Below are 22,907 nucleotides of genomic sequence, written 5' to 3'. Positions count from 1 at the left end.
TTTCATGATTTACCGTATTGAATGCTTTTGCTAAATCTAAAAAACAGAACAATTAACTAACTTTTTCTCACCAGCCTCAATCAACTCATCCACAATCTGAATAACAGCAAGCTCAGTTGTACTATTTTTCCTAAAACCATACTGATTTTTATGCAAAACATCATTAGACAAAAAAAAATTATTCAACCTCTCACACACTAAGGACTCAAAAATTTTTGAAAAAGGAGACAAAAGAGAAATAGGTCTATAGTTATTAACATCACTTTTTTTTCCAGACTTGTAAATTGGTACCACTTCAGCATATTTAAGTTACTCAGGAAACACACCATACTCTACACATTTGTTAAACAATTTACATAAATAAGGAGCAATAACTTTTGCACTTAGTTTTACAAATTGTATACTTGGCACATCAGATCGCACACTTTTATTTGATCTCATATTCCTAATGTACATCTCAATTTCACTATTAGTAAATTCTTTGAATACAAAATCATTACATACTGAACTAATACAAAACTCAAGATTATTATGAAAATCATTCTTTCTCTCAATTAACAACTTGTCAGCTATATTAACAAAACTTTTATTTATTAAATCAGTTACTCTTTCAGGTCACTCACAATCTTACCACTCTCGTCAAGTACACCATTTATTTTACAGCTTGAAGTAGATTTAGTGGAGACAATATTATTTACAACTTTCCATAACTTTTTACTATTACCTTTATTATGCTTAACTATTTGTTTAAAGTAAAGTCTTTTGGCTAATTTTATAACTCTATTAAGTAAATTTTTATATTTTTTAAATGAAACAGAATTTTTTTTTTGTTTGTCTTTTATTGCAAATTTAAACATTAAGTTTTTATTATTAACTGAATTAATTATACCCTTTGTTAACCACGGTTTGGCTTTTAATTTTTGTTCTTTTTTATTTAATACTTTAATTGGAGCATGATGATAAACTGTTCCACTAAAAATAGCTTCAAACTCATCCCAGCATTTATTCACACCTTCACAACATTCTGCATACAACCTCATATTTTGCAATTTCATTCTAAGGCTATTTAAAAACACCCAAACATCAAATGAACTAAAATCTTGAACATATTTCTGATTAAAAGTTACAGTTTTAGGCTTCTCACAAACAATTTCACACACAACAGGCATATGATCGGAGACATTATAGTTCACCACACCAACATTCAGAATTTTGCAATCAAAGTTAGAGTACACATGGTCAATTAATGAATAAGAAGAAAAATCAGCAGAATACCTTGTTGGAGAGTTAACAAATTGTTTTACACCTACACTAAAAATACAGTTTAAATAGTTAACAATACGCCGGTCACATTTTAGCAAATTAATATTTACATCACCACCAATAACATAATACTTTTTTCTTTCACAAAATCAAGTCTGTGAAACATTAAACCTTATTCTATAATAAATGTAAACTTAATAACTTGATGACAAAAATATAGTAATATAATCATGTAAATTGATATTAAAATTAAATTAAAGAAGAGTATGAAGAATAGTTTAATATAGTTGTTCTCTAACACTATCTATTAAGAATTTTTTTTTTGATTTTTTTCCTACAAATTTGCTAAATTTATGGATTTCCCTATAAATTTTTTTGAAATTTTTTTTTGGACCCTGTTTCTACATGCTGTTTAAATATATTAAAGATTAGACTGAGAAATTAAAAAGTAAACGCTCAAAAACTGAAAGAGAAAAAGAATTTTTCTGAAATAGTCTTTTTTTGCCTTTTTAATTGAGTCTCTCATAAAATTCAGTTGAACTCTCTATCTTTGATCACTTATATCTCCTAAGTTTCTTTGAATATTTTAAAACGGTAAAAACAACTGGTAGCTTAGCTTTTTTATGTAAAAGTAAGACTGTGTTTATAAAAAATTGATTTACTCTTCATTGCCTTAACTAGAATTATCTTTATAAATTGTTCATTACTTAAAAGCTAAATAAACCCAACATTTAAAATAAAAGTTTTATTTTTTCAAAAAGTATTAAAACTAAACCGATTAGCTTTTAAGGTATTAAATTGTTTAGAGACTTAGTTATAATTGATTTAACTTACAAACAAGGCTGTTATTACAAAAGACTTTTTAACTCATCTATGTTTTATTTAGCATACAGTTAAGAATTTATTTTTTTTATAAGATTTTTATAAATACAGTACAAATAAAGAAAATTAAGTCTTATTAAATTATTATACTATTATAAATTAGACATTTTTAAAGGTTTTCTAAAAGCTCTGCTTAACTATGAAAAATAAATCATAACTACATTTAATATTATTAATAAAAGTATTAAGTTAAATCAGCTGTGTACTTCAAAAAATAACTTAATGTAAATTTTGTACAACACTGCAATAATTTTTTCTTTAAAATAAAAGTAAACTGCGAAATTTTATACAAAATTACTTTAATAAATTTCAAAATTTTGTAATTTGAAATTAAAAAGTTGTTTATCAAACTCTTATTTACATGGTATCTTCTGTCTATGTTACATACATCAGGTAATTTAGCTTAATTAATTTTCAAAATGCAGTGTATAATTACTGTGGTCAAAATTATTAGACTTAAAAACATTTACTTTTAAATAACTTTACATATATCCTTAAATATATGTTAGACTATTATAATAAAACACTACAATAAATTTAAATTAATAAAAAATTGCAGCTTTCAAAAAATTTAAGTATAAAGATAACTAATGGATAACTATTTTTGTCAAGAAGGTGAAAGCTTGTTCAAAAAATTTTTTCATTACAAAACTTGTTTTAATTGTGATAAAATAAAAGAAACAAGTAAAAAAGAAGAACAATTTGAAGTATCTAAATACCAGAGTCTTTTTAAGCAGTTAGATGATCATAAGAACGAATTAAATAATACCAAATCTTTATTAAATGATAAAGAAATAACTTCATGGCGTCAACATACCAATTTTATGAATCCTTCAAATGGAATTATTCCCTACTTAAAAAGGTTATTTTTTAAATAGTTATGTAATAATTAATTTAACTTTATTCAGAAAAACATTTAAACATTTGAATTATTCAAGATTTTTTAAAGCAGAAACTGAACTATTAACCAAATTATTTTTAAACTTTTATAATGATATTTTTTAAGCATGTTGGTTACAGAATATTGACAAAGTTAATGCTTTTTTAATTATGTTTTTAATTTATAAAAACCTAAAAAGCTCAAAAATTAACTAATTTAATTGGTTCATAAAATGACCCTGGGTGTAGATTAAGTATAAAAATGTTTGAATAAGCTTATACCAAAGGATTAATTTTTTATCCACTACACTATTAGGGCATAAGGAAGGGGGTTGTGTAATCACATTTTTTACAATTTAGTCTTATTTAACTCAGTTATAATTAAGCTACAAGTTGCTTTTTACAGATTTTTAAAACTCAAAATGTTTTTTTTTGAGAAATAGTCCCTCAAAGTCAGAAACTACAATGTGCGCCTCCCATATGAAACCTTTTGTTGCCTCAGACTTAGGCCTCCTATATCTCAAATTATTTTTTGAATTTTTGAAATCTGTAAAAAGCATCTTGTAGCTTAGTTAAAACTCTATAAATAAGATCAAATAGTGAAAAAAGTTATAAACACCCCTATGCCCTTAAGTTATCTAATTACCTAACAATAACAGCTCTTTTTGAACAAGTTTTGATATTTATTAAACAAAACCGTATGTAGTATTTAAATTGATCACTTGAGATTTCAAAGCAAAGAAACTTATGTAAAGTTAAGGGCATAGAGAGGTCAAACATACATAAATATTATTTTTTAAAAAGTTTACATTGTTAATATTTAAATATTTACCGTAAATACTATACAATGCTTTATGTAGAACAAAAAAAATTCAGTAATTTTTTTAGATATGATCAGTTTTGTAAAAAAAAACTCTGATGCAACTGTATGGAATAAAAAAAATTGATGTATTTGTATAGTATGTTTTTTGAAACTATCGAATGCTCACTAAAATCTATATCATCTTTGATTTTTAAAGTATTTACTTAAAGTTTCTAGGAAATGTATTAAAGCAGATATATACATTTTAAATTTTATGACTAAAATAAAACAACAATTTTTTATTTATTTTTATGTTTTCAATTAAAAATTATATTTCCTACAACTTGTTTGAAGTCTATTAAAAAATACTCTGGGGAAGTTTTAAAAATGTTGTTCAAAAACTCAAGGAGATTAATTTTTAGTTAATTAGTCTTTTTTGCCTTTTTAGTTGGCGCCTCTTATTAACAACCTATTAAACTTTCTAACTTAGATTGCTTATATCTTAAACTTTATATCAAATTTCAACAACCAGTAAACATTAAGTAATATCTTTATAAATTATCTTGCAGATAAGACTGGTTTTCAAAAAAAGTATTTTAAGCTCCCTTATGCGATTTACGTTTGAAAAGTAATCTAGGCTCCCTATAAAATTTATTTTTGTACTATCATAGACAATTAATAATATCCTTAAAATGTATAATCATTACTTTTGAAAGTAAGAGTAATTAAAAAAATGAACAAGTTTATGTTTATGTAGTACCTTACAGTGAGTACTTGTAAGAAACATAAATCTTAAAAAAGCATTATTTATATTTCATAATTATATTTTTTTAATTAAATCGTTTTGTTTAGAAACTTCAAGCCTGAGCTCACTACTAAAGCATGGTGCAAATTCCATGAACTTTTATGTTGCTATAATGTTTTAGCAAACACAATAGATGAAAACTCACTAAATTGTATACATTTATGCGAAGCTCCTGGAGGATTTATCAGTAGTTTAAATCATTATTTAAAAACAAGACTGCAATACAAGCAGGTATTTAATTTTAGTATTTATACCTGAATTAGTTATATATACTTTTTGTATGCCCAGAATTGATTAATTCAGCAAAAATACATTTATATATACTTTTTTCATTGTTAATTTTGTAGAAATAAATTTTAAAACTTGGAGGTATTCAAGTTTTTATTATTCAAAAAGTTTTATAGTGCAAAGTTCAAACAAATAAGTATTTGATCTTTCACTTTCAACAAATTTTTATGTTTCAGTACTATTAAATAGAAATAGAATAGTTATATACTGAAAAAAAATAAGCAAAAAATAATTGTATACTTTCTACTTAGTTTTAACTTATTCAGACTGACTAATGCTAGTTTGATATTTTTATACAAAACTGAGGCTAGTTTAAATTTCACTTAAAAATAATTTTTTCAATTTAAAAATGTTCTTGGTTAATTTAAGCCATATAACTCACGTTAGTTTTGGTTACTCAGGTTGATAAATCTTTTTTAAATAATATAAGCCTAACTAATACTAAATTTAAAGCAAGGGTGCCAAAATTTGAAATTTATCAGTTGTATAACAATTATAACAAGTAGACATCTGTTTGTTTTAACTTAAATATGGCAATAATGCTACAAATCAGGGAAAAGTAAACTGCAGCCCGCGGGCCACATGACAAGCATAAGTGCGGCCAGAAAGCATAATTTTATTATAAATAGTATACGGCATATATTATAAAAGGCAGTTAAAACTGCGTCCATCAAAAGATAAAATACAGCCCGCAAGCATGTAAATAATTTGAAACTTATACTAGATAATCTTGGATTTGAAATGATGAACAAAAAAAAAGGTCACAAGTAAAATTTTTGAAGGTTTCCAATTTACTCTAGATATTTTGGGTCTTAAATGTTTGGCTTTTGCACTAGATATTCTTTTATTATACGGTTATATGTGTTTGGGGTTTTATACGATGTTTAAAAAATCAGCCTTATAGTTTACAGGTATTTTCTAAAAGTGTTAAATTGCGACTAAAACTACAACTTCATCCTCAAATGTTTTTATTTTTTAAATTTAGCTTGCGACTACCAAAAGACTGTCAACTCCTGCTTTAAAATGTGGTCCGACCGATTTCCAAGTTAGGATCTTTCTGAGTTTAAACCTTATTTTAAAGTAATAGATAATGTTAAATTACACTTTAAGATTAGTTATTTAATTTGTATGTTAGCCACTTATAGTAGGATAAGAAATTTTTTAGTCAATGTACTTGGGATTTTTAAAATAGCTTTTGTGGACAGGTATGCTAGAAAATAAGTTTTCACTGGCTCAAAGTTGTAGTAGTAAAATTGTAAGTTATTATATATATATATATAAAATGTAAAATTTCATGTGATCCTCAGTAAGTTACAGTTTATTATAAAGGTAAACAAATTTAGATTTAAATTTTTATATAATAATTGTGAAGTAGTAATGGTACAGTTTATTGTACGATTAGCTAAATTTGAAATAGTACGCTGTTTTTGTTAATTTATGCTTTTTAGGAAAGTTTAGAAAGGCTATTTTGGAAAAAAGTTTTAAGCTATTAGAAATTTTTTTTTAGACTGTTGGAAAAATGTTATAAAGTACTCGTGTTTGCCGCTTCAATTTTATTTTGTTTTAATATTTAGTTGGTTTTAGTTTTGTTAAAAAAATACTTTTGATAATGGATGCAAATGTTTTGCCTTTCGCTTTTCTTGTTTAGTGTTACGTTTTTATTAGTGATGTACCGGACTCACTATCCGGGTCCGGGTCCGGCCGGATATTGCCATTTTTGTCTGATATCCGGATCCGGCCGGATTCTAATTTGAAAAAAAAGTCCGGATCCGGTTCCGGCCGGATTCTAATTTAAAAAAAAAGTCCGGGTCCGGTTCCGGCCGGATTCTAATTTGAAAAAAAAAGTCCGGACCCGGATCTAGTTAGTAAAAAAAGAGCATACTGAAAAGTATTTTTTCAAAAACAAACCCTGTGTAAATTAATAAGAGTCATTTTCGTCAATTAAAATTAAACACCTACCGTGATTGGCTCATTTTGTACACTTGACTAATTTACATTTGTTTACATTTAAATCAAGAGATAAACATTTCATGAAATGCAACTCTTTACATATGTTGTAAAATTGAAAACTTTGGAATGAATACTTGCATTATTTATTGTTTAAAGTTGAGCTCAGAGAATATTTAGATTTAATACGGTTGAATGTACGAGCCAATGAGAACCATATGACCAAATGTTTCAAACTAAGTACTGATGCAACAAAACATCAGAACATGACAGGCAGTTTATATGTAAGCAGTTAGTTAGTTTGGTGTGTAGCTTAAAGCAACAAAATATCTTGAACGTTTTTGTGAATGCTTATTGTAAGTAGTGTTTTGTTTTAAAAGTGAATATTTCAACAGGTGTTTAATTGTTTAAACATTTAAGCCAGGTTTATAGTTTAATAGTTTATTAAAAATTTTACCATTTCTTGTTTACTAAAAGTTTTATTTAATTTTTAGTTTTTTGTTTTAAGTCTTTTGATATAGATTTAAATAGCTTCCGGTTTTTAAAGTGTTTCCAAAGTAATTAATAATTTTGTGTATGCTAGTATTTCTTGTTGTGTTTTATATAAAAGATTCATCACTCAAAACTATCGTGTCTGATTAAAGAAAGTAGTCTCAGTTAGAATTTAGTATTTGTTAGATATTAATTAAATAAGGTAGGATTTAATCATGATGGGTAGTACTAATAAGTTAAGTATACCACAATCAGTCCACAACTTTACTACCAAATTGTCAACCTTTGCTAGCTGTTCTACTGATTATTAGATTAAAGTAATTTTTTCATTTTTTAAAAACCTCGACTGCCTAAAAATCTAAAAGAAAACTAGCCTGAGTTTGAGCTTGTCGCTAACCCGGGTTTCTACTTATACAATTTTATCGGCCTGATTTATATAACGCAACGTGCGCTCTAACTTGTATAGTAGATGCCCCAAGATAACGCTTAAATTATAGTCGACTTAAATAAACTAATATGAATTACTTACTATTTACTAAAGGTTTAATAAATCAGTTACTTATACTAATTTAAACTTAGTTCGAATCTGTAATAATGATTATATTTACAATGAATTTGCTAAACAAAAAGATGATAAAATACTGCACAACATTACACTAATAAACCAAATTATCAATTCGTTTAAAAGACGACAATACTCGAATAAAAGAAACTAAAGACTAAATGTTTAAACCAAACTCAAAAAGTGTTCTAAAATCGAAATCAACTCGACAACAAGATTGAAACCATTAAAACTTAAGTGCAGCGAAAAGCTGCACTGACTTCAGTCTGCTGCAATGCAGTAGAAACTAAAAAAAGTCAAAATTACGCGAGATTGTTGAATTTATACTCGCTTGAGAGAAAAGAAGAAAGTAAAAAAGAGACAATTGCCACTAGAGTGGCACAAGGTGATCCAGTTTTCAATATTTTGTTATTTTCTAGTGTATTTTGTTCAAGAACTTGATTTCAGATTTTTAATTGTAATTAACACCTAAATTTGTAAACCTTCTGGCTAGCTGTTCTACTTATTATTAGATTAAAGTTCTTTTTTTTCAGTTTTTAAAAACCTCATTCTGACTCAGGCTAGTTTATTTTAGTGATGTACCGGACTCACTATCCGGGTCCGGCCGGATATTGCCATTTCTGTCTGATATCCGGATCCGGCCGGATTCTAATTTGAAAAAAAAGTCCGGATCCGGTTCCGGCCGGACTCTAATTTGAAAAAAAAGTCCGGATCCGGTTCCGGCCGGATTCTAATTTGAAAAAAAAGTCCGGATCCGGTTCCGGCCGGATTCTAATTTGAAAAAAAAGTCCGGATCCGGGTCCGGCCGGACCCGAAATTGTGGGTCCGGTACATCACTAGTTCTTATCTGATTTTTCGATTTCTATTTTTTCTAAGTTACAAAGTTTGCAGCCGAATTTAGTATTAAATTTTGATTTTGTACTGTTTAATATTTCCCATTTAATTTTGTAGTCTGTATTGTTATCTTTTAAGTTACATATGTATTTCGCTAGTTCTGTTGTGTGTCTTTTGTTAATTTTGTTGAATGATGATTTGTGGTTTCTGTATCTTTGTTTAAAGGTATTTCCTGTGAATCCTTTATACTTCTTTGTTGTTTTATTTGATGTTACTATTGTTTTATATATTATATTTGACTCTAGGCATTCGTTATTTAAAGGGCATGGTTCTTTACGGCAATTACAAAGTTTATCTTTTATAGTGCTTTTATCGTTTATATTGCTTTTGTTTAATATTTTATTGTTGTGAGCTATTATTTTACTTCTGAAATTATTTGTGCAACTTTCCTAAAAAGCATAAATTAACAAAAACAGCGTATTATTTCAAATTCAGCTAATCGTACAATAAACTGTACCATTACTACGTCACAATTATTAAAAAAAAATTAAATCTAAATTTCTGTTTACCTTTATAATAAACTGTAACTTACTGAGGATTACATGAAAACAGCTGTATAAGTGTGTGTAACAGCTGTATAAGTTATAGTTTTTATATAATTAGATAAATATTTAGCTCTAATTTAATTTGTCGAGCACTATCGACCAGAACTTTTTATAAAACCTTTAATATATATATATATATAATTAGAATTAAGTTATTTAACTTGATAAATTAAATTTTTCACACTGAGCCCACCTTAAGGGCTTTATTAATAAAAAGGTTTATTTCAAGAGGTAAAAATCAAAGGACTCGAGTTTCGTGCCTATGCACTCATCAGATTCAAAACAAGTTTAAAATAAAGCACAAAAAAAACACACAAATGAAAAAAAAAATTATTGCTAAATTATTTTAAGTTATTTATGCTAAGTTTTTTAACTTTCATTTGTGTGTTTTGTTTTGTGCTTTATTTTAAACTTGTTTTGAAGCTGATGAGTGCATAGACACGAAACTCGAGTCCTTTGAGTTTTACATCTTGAAATAAGCCTTTTTATTTTATATATATATATATTAAGTACCAAGTTAAATAGTATTCTTACTCTATCACACTAACACATGTTTCTGTGCGTTAAAAAAAAAAACTATAAATAGTTTGTTAATTTAAATTTGATTATAGTTTACTGTATATAAAATAGTCTTAAGTTACTGCTAGAAAAATTACTTATTTATTTCACAATTTAGCATTTTTTAAACAACTATAAATAATTTTATTTATTAAAGAATATGTTATAGTTTTCTGTACTTGCACAAGTCTTCTGACTTTTTCCTTTTAATTAGGCAGGCAGACAATTTTTCAGTAAATCTAGCCTGTTTCTCATTTTATCCTGAAACCTCTGTTTTAAAGATTCAAAAATTTTTTTTTTTAAAGTGTTAAAACAATTATGTTTTCATGAAACTGATTAGATGTTAACCTTATATTTAAAAAGAATTAACCGCGCTAAACAAATTTTGTTAAATTGTTTACATAAAGCAGTTTATGTATATGCTATAACTACTATATATATAATATTATGTTTCCTATTTTTTTACATATGGATTACTTAAATATATATTTTTTTCAATGTGAAAGTAATTTTTTAAAGATTTATTAGAACGTAAATTCTTTACTTCTTCTGGTAGTGTTTAATTATTGATACTTCTAAGTGTTACTGTGGTCTATATATGTATTAATTTTACAGAAATTAAGTTTTTTAAAGTCAAGTTGAAAGTGAAATGTTGTAAAGTAGATAACCAGTGTCTATCAATAAATATAGAAATTACTTGATTTAAACATAGTTAATACTAGTTTGCACCGTTTTTAAACTAAGGACTATGCTTAACAGGTGAAGTATAATTGGGTAGCAACAACCTTAAACCCATATTATGAGGGGAATCCCCTTGACTTTTGTGTTTCTGATGATAGATTAGTTTCTCATACATTAGACAAATGGTGTTTTGGTGATGATAATACTGGTAGTATCTTTCATGAAGGTATGTTAATAAATTTAAAATTATTAAGTTTTCTTGTATATAACAAGTTGCAAAAAACCTGGAACAACCTAGAATTTTAAGCTATTTTTACAAGTTAAATAAGAAAATCTCATTTTGATATAAAAAATGTATAATAAAAATGAAAAAAATTATGTAACAATTAAAATATTTACTAAAAAACACATTTAAATTAGCTTTACAGTATCTTTTCGATGTTTTTATGCTATTTGTTACAATTTTTTAATTCAACTTTAACTTTATACTAAAATGGACGAAAAAATTAGTTTTTTAAAAACCTGAAAGAAACTCGGAAAACCTCAAAGAAATTTATAAAAAAAACTTTTGGAAACACTGTTTAAGCTTTACAGTGTCTTTTTAACTTTGTAATACTAATTAAGACAGTTTTTTCCTTAAATTTAATTATATTAGAAATGGATCGAAAAACTTCTTCTTTAAAAATCTTGGAAGAAACTTAGAAAGCCTAGAGAAATTTATTGTTACAAAATTATGCTTTTGTTAGGCATACATACTTATTTTTTGCTTTACCACTACTTAAAGTAGATTCAGGACTAATATGCGTCAGGCTAAACCAATTTTTTATAAAAGTTGTCAAAATGTTAGTTTTTGTCAGTTCAAAACTTTAAAATTATCTAAATGCTAGTATTTGTTAGTTCAAATGCTTAAAAATATAAGAATTTTTTTTGTTGAAAAACTTATAAGTTGTGAATTCTTTTTAAATAAACATTTGGTACTGTACCCTTTATTTTTCTAAAAATTAATGCAATATAACCAAAACATATAATATTAATGCAATATTGGTAAAATGTCAGTATTTGTAAGTACAAATGCTTAAATGTTTCAGAATTTCTGAATATGTTTTTATTTTGTTGAGTAGATGTTATAACTTCTTTATCAGAAATGTACTTTTCTGACAAATATACTAACCTTTTTGCAAGAATTTTTAAAGGTTAATGTATTTATTTTAGGGACAGGTCAAATATGCACGAATAAAATTTTGCAGGAAGACAATTTTGCACGAAGGGTAATTTTCGCACGAAGACACTTTTGCACTAGGGGTCACTTTTTGACAAAGACACTTTTTCACGAAGGATAAATTTTGCACAAGTGACTATTTTGCACGGAAAACAAAAAAAGAAAAGAATAAAGATTAATAAAAAAAATATCGACCAATGGTTAAGCTTAGGGTAACAGTGATAGCAAAAAATTAAGAAAAAAATTTAATAAAAAAAAATTACCGACCAATGGTAAGGGTTAGGGTAAAAGTGATAGTAAAATAAAGAAAAAAAAATTGTTAATAAAAATAAAAAAGAAAGTTTCGACCTTTGCAAATTAGGGCGAAAGTATCCCTTCAGGCATTTTTGACACTTACCAATTTTTAAAGTAATATTTTAATGTGATTGTCAATATCTGATTATTGGATTCACTTTGGTGTCAGTGATCACATGGTTAAGTTGCTGTTGTGATTTTTGTTATAGTGCTGATGAACACTCGCTTGGGTATTTGAGCATCATGATTCTCCCACACTTTTTTTACACAATAGTTTTTACTGTATATTTTAGCTATTTGAGTGTTCTCTAAATGGCGTGCTACAAAAGGTTTTTTTATTTGTTAAAAATTTTTTTTTGTTCATCTTATTTTTTTAGTTTATTAAAAGTTATATATTAATTGGGCAAGTAAAATTACACATGATATAAGCAGGGTTGCCAAAAGTTCTGGAATCCTTAAAACCTGCAATTTTAGAAAAAAAAAACTAGAATTTCGAACAAAAATTACTAAAAAATAGGGAAAACCTGAAATTTAAAATGGCCTATACATGTTAAGTAATTAAATTTTGCTTAGATACAAAGGAAAAATCAAATTGATAATTAATTAATTAGTTTAATAAATTAATTTTTATTTATTAAAAATCACATTTTAAGTAACTTTAAATATATTATCAATATTATTTTACTACTTAAGACAGCTTTTGAACTTAAATTTAATTTTAAACTTAAAATTGACCAAATTTTTTTTTTATCGAATATAGAAGAAGTTCAAAAAACCTAGAAAAAATATCAAAAAACCTTTGACAAACCTGTTACTATCATTATTTGTTGTTTATGTCATAAAATTACGCTGTTTAAATTGTGTTTTTATGTCATTAATGATTTTTACTTTCTAAACTTTTATCGTGTATATTTCATACGAATTCATACGTTTTCTAAGAAATATTTTAAATAAATAAGCCATAGTAAACAAAGTTTTACTATAAAAAAAACAATTTTTGACAAACTTTACTTCTGTTTTACATTTTTGTGTACAATTTAAAGTTATATAAAAAAAAGTACAAACAAAAGGTTTGATAAAATCATCTCAAAATGGTGTTTTATTGTCGAGTACTTTTTAAATGGTTCTTTACCATTTTAAACAAAGCTCATAAAAATTAAAAGTATTGTATTGAACAGTTAGTTTTATTTGTCTTAGAAAGACTGAAATTAAGTCTATTAAAAGACTTGTCATAAAGAAAAAAATAAATTGTTCTTTTTTTGTCTAGTTCTTTATTAATGGAAATTGATTAAGTTTATTATAGTAAGTTGCAAGTTAAGTAAAGTATTAGAAAATAAAAATTTTACTGAAATAGAATTAATCATAATGCACTATTATGTACTGAAAATTAAACTTTGTGCAAATTTAAAAACATTTGTTATAAAAAGACCAATTTTATTTGCTTTTTACAATTTCTTTATAATGTAAAAACGGTAAGAAGATTTTTTTTATATAACATACTTTAAAATACTTAGTTTTTATCTTAGCAAAAACATCGGTAAAAGTCTGCAGAGCAGAAGCCTGGACTTTCGTTTGCCGTGAGACAAGCTCAAGTTTAACAAAAGGGTTGATCATGCCAATTCGATCATCAGACCACAAGCCTTCAGTAGACTGAGACCGGTTTTGTCCTTATTAGGACTCATCAGTCAGTCACAATCGAAAATCTTGCAGTCGTCAATCTACAAACGGTTTATTATGCTTTTACATGAAGCAATCATTTGCTAGCAATGATCAGATTGGCATGATCAACCCTTAGTTAAAATTTTTATTTTAACTAAATTTTTCCGTGAAGTGTGAAGAAATATATTTAATCTCTTACTTATGAAGTGTCTTTATTATTATCAAGTTTAAACTAAACAGACTTGATCTTTAAATCCATAATAAAATTTATTTCTGTAAATAAAAGCATTTGTAATAATTTTATATTAGTTCCGATCACACGTATGTTGATACGTTTTTTAACCTTCTCCTATATAAATACATTGAATTGAATTTTTAATTATGTTTATTTTGGCAAACTAATTTTTATCTTCAGATATTATTATATACTATTTTTAGGTCTCATCAAGTCATTGAAAAAAAGGTTTAGTGAGTTATACCCAATAAGGAACAAACATATAATGTTAATTACAGCTGATGGCGGGTTTAATTGTGTAAGAGATCCTGCTAACCAGGTAAGTTAAAGTTCATAAGTATTTTTTATAAATTCGTTAAACTCTGTTTTCTACATCTGTGGTTCATTGTTAATAATTAGGTTGAGAGTTTGATATTATATTTAAACATTTCCTTAAGCTTTAACTAAAATTGAAACTTTAAAGTGGACAAAGAGATAGAATTAAATAAATAAATTTTACATTGATATTACGTTTCCTAACTAAACAAAATTTAAAAAAATTTTCTAATGCAATAATATTTGAAAACAATGGTTACCAAATAATAAAAATTTAAAATAATGTATATCTTATAAAGGTTTTGCACCCTTATATACACTTATATTATTTTTTTTGCAGTCAACGGTTGCAAAAAAAACTGAAAAAACCTGGAACTTAATAACTTCGGCAAAAAAACTGGAAAAACCTGGAATTTTAAACAATTATTACACATTAAGTAGTAAAGATTCAACTTGAAACAAAAAAATCTGTCGTAAAAATTATAAACAAAACTCAAAATCAAATTTTAAGTAGGTTTACAGTATCTTTTCATTGTTGTTATACTAATTTGCACAGTTTTTTACTTTAAACATATTTTTAAACTAAAAATAGACCCAAAAACGTGTACTTTCAAAAACCTGGAAGAAATTCAGAAAACCTGGAGTAAATTTCTAAAAAAATGTGGCAACCCTGGCAGCCTCAATCGCTAATGTTTTTTATTTTATTTTTCTGCTAGATTTTTAGTTAGAGATAAGCTTCGAATAAAATTCGTGTTTCCTACTAAAAACAGTATAAAATCATTTAAGACTTTGCTTTTTTATCGTGGTAAAGATGTTTGTTTTATAACATAATGAAATTTAAACAATTGAAATAATTTTTTATTAACAAAAAATATTTATACAGTTTTAGCCGACGTGTTCTTCAACAAATAAAAATCTATACGTAAATCATCTTTAAAATTTAACTGAATGAATTTAGTACAATATACTCTTATTCATTATCAAAACTTTAAAATTCTATTAGACTACTGAAAGCTGTTACAAAACAAAATAGTTAAAATATGATTTTAATTGCTTCATTTTTTCAATTTGAAATAATATATTTTTAAAATTAAACAAAGAATAAAGTAAAAACAATTAATAAAGCAACAAGTTAAAGCAATAAATTCGTGCACCCACTATTTCTAGTTTAAGCGATCTGGGTCAATTTTTTGCCTTATATATTAATACCTTTGACCTAAGTTTAACACTCGAAGTTACGCTGGAAATGATTTTGAATTAGATTCTATACCACATGAATTTTTAAAATGTACCGTACAACCGGAAATAATTTTTATGGCAATTAATTAGATTAAACTAGTCAAATAAAAATGGATGTTAATATAAAATATTTAATAAAGTAGTTCTGATAGATATTGAATAGGATGAATATTAATCGGTTGAGTAAATAAAAGTCCATCGGTTTTAATAAAGGGTCGAGTTTTAAATAAAGTTTGTATAAGCCTATATATATATATATATATATATATATATAAAATAAGGTTAATGTTTAAACGTAAACACTTTCAACTGAGCCCACTTGAAGGGCTTTTAAATAATTTATTCAAATGGCGATTTTAAAAATTCTGGAACATATGTTTCACAAAGCTTCAATTTTTCATAAAGCTTAATATGAAAAAATTTTAAAATCGCCATTTGAATAAATTATATATATATATATATATATATATAGTTAAGTTATTTAACTTGATTAATCAAATCTTTCACACTGAGCCCACCTTAAGGGCTTTATTAATAAAAAGGTTTATTTCAAGATGTAAATCTCAAAGGACTCGAGTTTCGTGCCTATGCACTCATCAGCTTCAAAACAAGTTTAAAATAAAGCACAAAACAAAAGACACAAATGAAAGTTAAAAAGTTTGGCATAAATAGATTATGACGTAATTTTGAAACTATCAAAAATCATGCAAAACGGCTTGTGCAAAAATTAATTTACCAATCGACAAAAAACTGGCAAAAATTCATAAAACTTCAGTGAGTAACTATATATTAGGACAGATAATTGAAAGAGATAAAGATAAAATTAAGAAAAAAATTGAAATTTAAGTTATTTTAAGATGAAATTAAAACTTGTTAAACTTTAAAAGCGATTTTTTTATATGTCTACAAGACGATACAAACGCGCTTCTTTTATTTAGGCATCTCTTGTCTTTCAGTGCATATACAACGGCTGTTGCTTCTTTGAGACACAGCCTACATATTGGACTATTGCCAATATATAGTTTAACAAGTTTTAATTTCATCTTAAAATAACTTAAATTTCAATTTTTTTCTTAATTTTATCTTTATCTTCTATTTATGTCTTAATGAGAGAAAAATACTGAATTTTGGAACACATTAATTTAATTAAAGAGTTTAAACAAATCTTTATATAAAGATTTAATGTTTTAGTATATATACCAAACAATTTTTTTTTTCAATTTGTCAATTAAAATAAAAGAATAGTAGAGTTTTCTTTTTCATTTAGTTTATAAGTTTTGTTCTAAAATATAATAAAATTATAGGAAAGAGATGTCACTCAGCTTTTGTATGGAGAACTTTATACCACAATGCTCCTTTTAGGCAAAAACGGTACATTTGTATTAAAAGTGTTTACAATGTTTGAAAAAGAATCGGTTTATTTGATGCAACTTCTAAATAAGGTTTTTCAGTCTGTTATTGTAGCGAAACCAGCCAGTAGCAAAGGTGGAAACTCTGAAGTTTACATTGTTGCTAAAGGATACCGAGGCCAGGAACACGCAAGCTTCGTTATTGAAGAACTTGAATCGCATTTCCCCTTTGATAACCTTAAGAGTAGGTCCTATAGTAAAACTTTGTTTTAATTTTTAAAACCACATATTTTGATTATTTCGTTCAATAGTTTTTATAAAGATTTGTTTAACAATTACAATTATATTTTTTTCTACCCAGTAAAGCTACTTCAAATAAAGTAAATAATTAAATAAAAGTTTTTTCATTGTAAAAAAAATTGTCAAGGGTTTTTTATACTTAAGTTGTTACAGTACTCAACACTTATTTTGCATTAAAAATTATGTAGTTATATAAATTATTTTTCTGTCTTCTTGATGTAAGTAGAATTTTGCGTATATATGTTTGAAATAAATAACTTAGTGTTTTATACTAAGTTAATATTTCAGATCTTACATTGGATAATAGAATTAGTTTTGACTTTCTTAAGGCTCATGTGATGTGTACAAAGAAATTTAAGGATTGGCAAATTAGTGTTATCCATAAAAACATTAATTTTTACAACAAAACTAAAAGAATTGAAAACAAAATTTATCAGGTGATATTTTATGTATATTAATTAAATGTTAAGTATGCCAATTATTGTGGTATGAAATTAATGAATTTAAAAAAGGTTTTACCAAAGAGGGTAATATCACCCCCTTATGGTATTTTCTGTTATCATAGGGCAATAGTTAGAAAGTTGATGAAAAATGTAGATAGGTAAACTTGCAAAGGGGCGATATCTTATAGAGGGGGTAGATTCTGGAAATGAGTTTGGAAATCCCTGGTTTGAGACAAATTAAAAGATGAGACTTTTTCCTGCGATTCCGCATTATAAACCTCTGTAGGATTTTCAGTTTTATAGTCATAACTTTTTGTAAAAACAAAAATTTAATCTACATAAATTTATGAATAAAACGGGTAGGTGTCAAATATTCACTAGGGACAATTTTGAACCAAAGGTCACTTTTGAACGAAGACGCTTTTGTACGAAGGTACATTTATGCAGGAAGGGACATTTTTGCACGGTGTCAATTTTGCATGAAGACTTTTTTGCACGGATTAAAAAAAAAAATATTTTATTATATTTTTATTTTTACTATCACTGTTACCCCTCAGCCTCGATTGGTAACTTTTTTTCTTCTATTTATTGTTTTATATTTAAATTTATTGTTTTTCAATTAATCATTTTTTCAGTTATTATTTGTTTTTTATTTTTACAATCAATACTACTCCTTACCCTCGGTCGGTAACTTTATTTTTAATTAAGTTTTTTTTTTTTTTAATTTTTTTTATACCCTCACTGTTACCCCTACCCTCGGTCGGTAATTTTTTTTTCCATTTTCTTACTCTCGTGCAAAAATGACCTTTCGTTCAAAGAGTACCTTTGTGCATGTTTGACCCGTTCCTGAATAAAACAGGACATGTATCTTTTGTTTGTTAACTTGTTTGCAAAGCTTCAAACAAAACCACAAAATTATTTATATTTCAATACTGTAAACAGATTTCTCACTATCAGCTTATTTTGTACAAATAAAAAAATTATAAAAACATATATTTGTAATAACAAAATCAAATATGTTTTGTTTAAACTTTGTATGACAATAATAGATAAACAATTAGATATCGAACTCATTTAATTTATTTAAAGCTATATACAGGGCTGCCATAAAGTCAGGAAAACTAAAGTGACAAAAGTCAAGAAAATTCAGGAAAAATGGAGGTTTTGAAAAAAAAAGTCAGGAAAAATCCGGAAATTTTACAAAATTAAAAAAAACGTCATTGTTGAAATATATGAAATTCCTTATTTTCCAAAGACTTTCAAATGCTAAAAAATAACTAAAAATTCTTTAAAGTAAGACTAAAATTCCAAAATTTTCTTAGAAATTTACAAAATTACTTTATTTCCAATGCCTTCATCTGGTGAAAATTAATAAAATATCCTTTATAAAACTGCAAAACTTTTCTATTATTATATGTAAACAACTGTTGTTTTAAGCTATATAAAAATAAGATCAAAAGCTTTAAATGGTTTCAAGTGTTTGACTATGTATTTTAGAATAAGTTAAAGTTAAGAGTTTGAATTATAAAAGTCAAGAAAGTTTTAGTAAAAAATCAGGAAAAAGTCAGGAAATTTTCTCAGCTTGATCTGTGGCAATCCTGTATATTATTTAATTTCTTACTTGTATAGAAAATAATTAATCTAAATTTAAAAATTGTACTTATCAAGTGAGGATCCGTCCTTTTTTATGGTAAGCACAAAATTCAAATTTAATTTATTTGTGACATCAGCATTGTAAGCTTTTGAAGACGAAAGTTTGTTGTTGTTATGATTCTAGGAGTTTTATTAAAGAAGCACATTACTTTTATATTTTTTATTAGTAGCTGCTTTCTTATTATGAAGTTATTTAGCTCATATTATTGTATTTCATTTTTAATCTTTGCAAATCGTTAATTATTTATAAGTTAACCAAGTTAAATTACTAGTTTTTCTTAATGGACGACTTTATTAAATCGAGTTGAAAAGAACAAAAAATACATTAAAGTGGATGAAACAGAAAGTTTCAAACTTTTTATTAAGTATTACAATAAGATCCCCTCAGTTTTATTGCACCTCAAACTCTTAAAACTTGTGGTCTCAATTAGAGATATTTTACTCAATTTTTTATAAAAATAATTACGGGGAAAACAATTTTGCCTGTTGTGTATGGCAAAATGAATTATTAACAAAAGAAAATCAGCTAGTTATAAAAAGTGTCTATATTGCATCAACTACTGCTAATAAACAAATTTAATCTTTATTTTTTTTTTTAACATGTATATTTAATTTTTGTTGTTCAAGTTTGTAATCAATTCGATTATTTGTATTATCAGTGAAAATTAATTCAAAGTAAATATACTTCAGAAAAAAAGCCCCTATTTTTTGGAATCTAGTAAGAGTTTTTGTTTTACGCTGATATGTTTTCTTTTGTCAATAAATTAATATTTAAAAAAAGTATAAATACTTCTATGTGACTTTAAAAAAAAGAGTTTAAGTTAGGCTGAAAAAGCTCGTTAGTCCTAAACTAAAAAAAATGTTTCTCAGATAAAGATGATCTGTAACTAGTTATTTTCAAATTCTGCATAAATTTTTATAATTTATTAATATTCGAATGCAGTATCAAAATTTCTTTTAACGTAAAACGTCTTAAGATGTGTGTTTGGTTATGTATGTAATGCGGGCCTGGCGGTTACTGACTATAATGCGCTAATATGAAGGAATCCTAAGATAGTTTTTTAAACTAGTGTTTAGACTGACTTAGCTAATAAATATAGTAGGTTTTTAAGTGTTAATTGAACTTATACTACTGTTTAACTGAAATAGGTTTATAAAGCTGTAGTTTAGTGATCTTCACTGTGCACCTGTACACACTAGTGTACATATAAATTATTCTACTGTGCACAGAAAATTTTGAAAAATGAAAAATATTTTTAAAATGACGTTTATTTTTTCTTTATCTATTAAAAAAAGCAATTTATAATTTAAGTTAGCTAGTTCTTAACACATTTTTTTGTAATTAAGACACTCAAAACATGAATATAATATAATTTTTTATTAATAATTTATACTTTTTGTAGTCTAGTGTCCACAGAATTTAGATTTTAGTAGTTTGGTGTACACAGATTTTGAAAACGTTGAATACCACTGCTGTAGATACATTATACTACTGTTTTGTGAAAGTAGGTTTATAAGGTTGTAAATAAATTGTACTACTTATATAACTGAAATCGAGTCTGTAAGTTAGGAGTGTATTAATAATGATTAAAAGTGCGAAAAAATACTTCTAGCAAAACGTTACGAAATAAAATACTTCGGCTTAATAGTCTAAGAGAAACAGTCGACATCGTTACTCTAGTAACGATAATTAATTCTTCAACAAACTGCTAAATGTGCTTGTGAATAACAAAGCAACGAAAGAACGAAAAGCCAAACAAACCAAAAAGTCAAAAACCCTCGCTTAAACGAACCAAGTGCTTATAAACATGAAATGATTTGAGAGGAGAGCATGAATGTAAACGACTCTCTACCGCTAACCGCAGCCGAATGTTACATTACTTCTCCTATTTTAACATTTTTAGCTTGGGTTTTGGAAAAAAAACAAAATTTTAATTTGTTAATACTTGTAAAAAATACTTTAAACTTTTTCAATATAGTAAAAGAATGAATGAAAAACAACCGCCGACTGTCGTCTGTTATTACATTTTCTCCCAACAGATCCCGTTTTGGAATCACTGTTGAGTTCTTATTTTAAAAATTTTGTGTTAGTTGAAATTTGAAAGTTTTACTTTTTCGAAATACAGTTGACAACATCAACATACGAAATCAATTAAAAGTATGGTACAGTTTAAAAATTACGATAATATAAAAGAAGTACAGAAATAATGAGTAGCTGTGGTCTTCATAGAAGTCCTGTACGCGCTCGTTCTCGTTGATAGGTAACGATCTGTCTTCCTTTCCTCTCCACCACCGTCTTGGTCACACTCTTTATCTCTCAAGCCGTTTCTCGTGCGAAAGTACATTTAGAGAGCAAAGTAATATTACTTGGCTTAAGTCAAAAACAAAAATATAATGAGGAAGCTTTTATCTATACAATTATGTACTATTTATAGTGATCTACCGAGTCCAAAAATTTTTGATTCGGCCGAATCCGAGTATAATTTCAACTTTGGATTCGGCCAAATCCAAATCTCCGAGTACGAATCCGAGTATTTTAATAATTGGAATCCGAAAGACTTAATCTGCTTGTTATGTAAATGCAATATAAGTTTATAAATAATACTTACTTGTTACAGCATTACTTATTTCATAAAAAAAGTTTTAACAATGTTTTTAACGTGTTAATAAATAAATACATTTTTGTTTTGGAATAATTTATTTTATAAGCGAACAAAAAACAAATGTCTTGCTGGAAAAAAACTTTAACTACATACACAACACTTAGTTTCAATATTTTGATGGCCATGCAAGCAACATTAACAATTAAGTTGTGCTTTTGTTATGCAAAATAATTGTTATACCTTAATAAATGCTTAAAGCAGAAAACAAATCACAAAAAACGTTAAAACATTTTACGTTTAACTTAAGAGTTAGTTCTTATTCTGACCATAAACGAGTTAGAACATAAATTTTTGAAAGTGCTCATATTTATAAAACAAAGTGCAATTGAAAAAACATGGAACCGTAATAAATTGAAATATAATATAAACTATAGTAAAGGCCTAAAGAATAATATGAATTACAATTGTAATAAAAAGTTTTTAGATTCCACTTAAGGTTTTACTTTTACCATTACAAAAAATAAATATAGATTAACTTTAGCAACTGTTTAAACACATAAAACGAACTACAATCGAAAAGATGTCTCTGTTATACTACAAAAAACTATTCTTGTATTTTCAAGTTGTGGTTGAGAAATAAAAGTTTTTCGCCGGTCTTTGGAAGCAATCGATTGCGCTTTTGCTTGTACAAATTTCCAGCTTCAGAAAATAGTCTTTCATATTACACAGAAGATGATGGTGCAGCAAGATATTTCCTTGCAAAACTGGCAAGATGTGGGTATTTCGTCTTGTTCAAGTTCTACCAGTTTAAGGCTTCATCCTCTTCAGTTTCTGCATTCAAGTTTTCTGTAGCAAAAAATCCCTTTATTTCTGCTTCAATTTCTTCATCAATAGAATCCTGTTGCTCGTTCTTCTGTGTAGCTGTGTTTGATTCTATTATAAACAAAGAATGGTAAGTTGAAAACTTTTTCAGATCAAAATTTACAGAGGGCAGGGTTGC

The 22,907-nt window shown here is 26.3% G+C and overlaps 1 protein-coding gene across 2 annotated transcripts in view; it reads left to right on the top strand.

Annotated features, from left to right (window-relative positions):
• The first annotated feature begins 2,710 nt into the window (after window positions 1–2,710).
• The window catches only part of LOC145831724 (cap-specific mRNA (nucleoside-2'-O-)-methyltransferase 2-like), a 32,619-nt gene continuing 12,422 nt past the window's right edge, over window positions 2,711–22,907 (top strand). For both annotated transcript variants that reach the window (XM_082939035.1, XM_082939036.1), the window contains exons 1-6: window positions 2,711–3,007; window positions 4,679–4,862; window positions 10,677–10,824; window positions 14,209–14,324; window positions 16,864–17,152; window positions 17,497–17,645. In XM_082939035.1, coding sequence (XP_082795161.1) covers window positions 2,736–3,007; window positions 4,679–4,862; window positions 10,677–10,824; window positions 14,209–14,324; window positions 16,864–17,152; window positions 17,497–17,645 — 1,158 coding nt within the window. In that variant the 5' untranslated portion in view covers window positions 2,711–2,735. The remainder of the gene's footprint in view (window positions 3,008–4,678; window positions 4,863–10,676; window positions 10,825–14,208; window positions 14,325–16,863; window positions 17,153–17,496; window positions 17,646–22,907) is intronic.

Source organism: Thalia democratica, chromosome 3 (assembly GCF_965202585.1).
Source record: "Thalia democratica chromosome 3, ktThaDemo2.hap1.1, whole genome shotgun sequence".
NCBI lineage: Eukaryota > Metazoa > Chordata > Thaliacea > Salpida > Salpidae > Thalia > Thalia democratica.
Note: the sequence above shows the minus strand (reverse complement) of the source record. Positions and strands in the feature narration are given on the sequence as shown.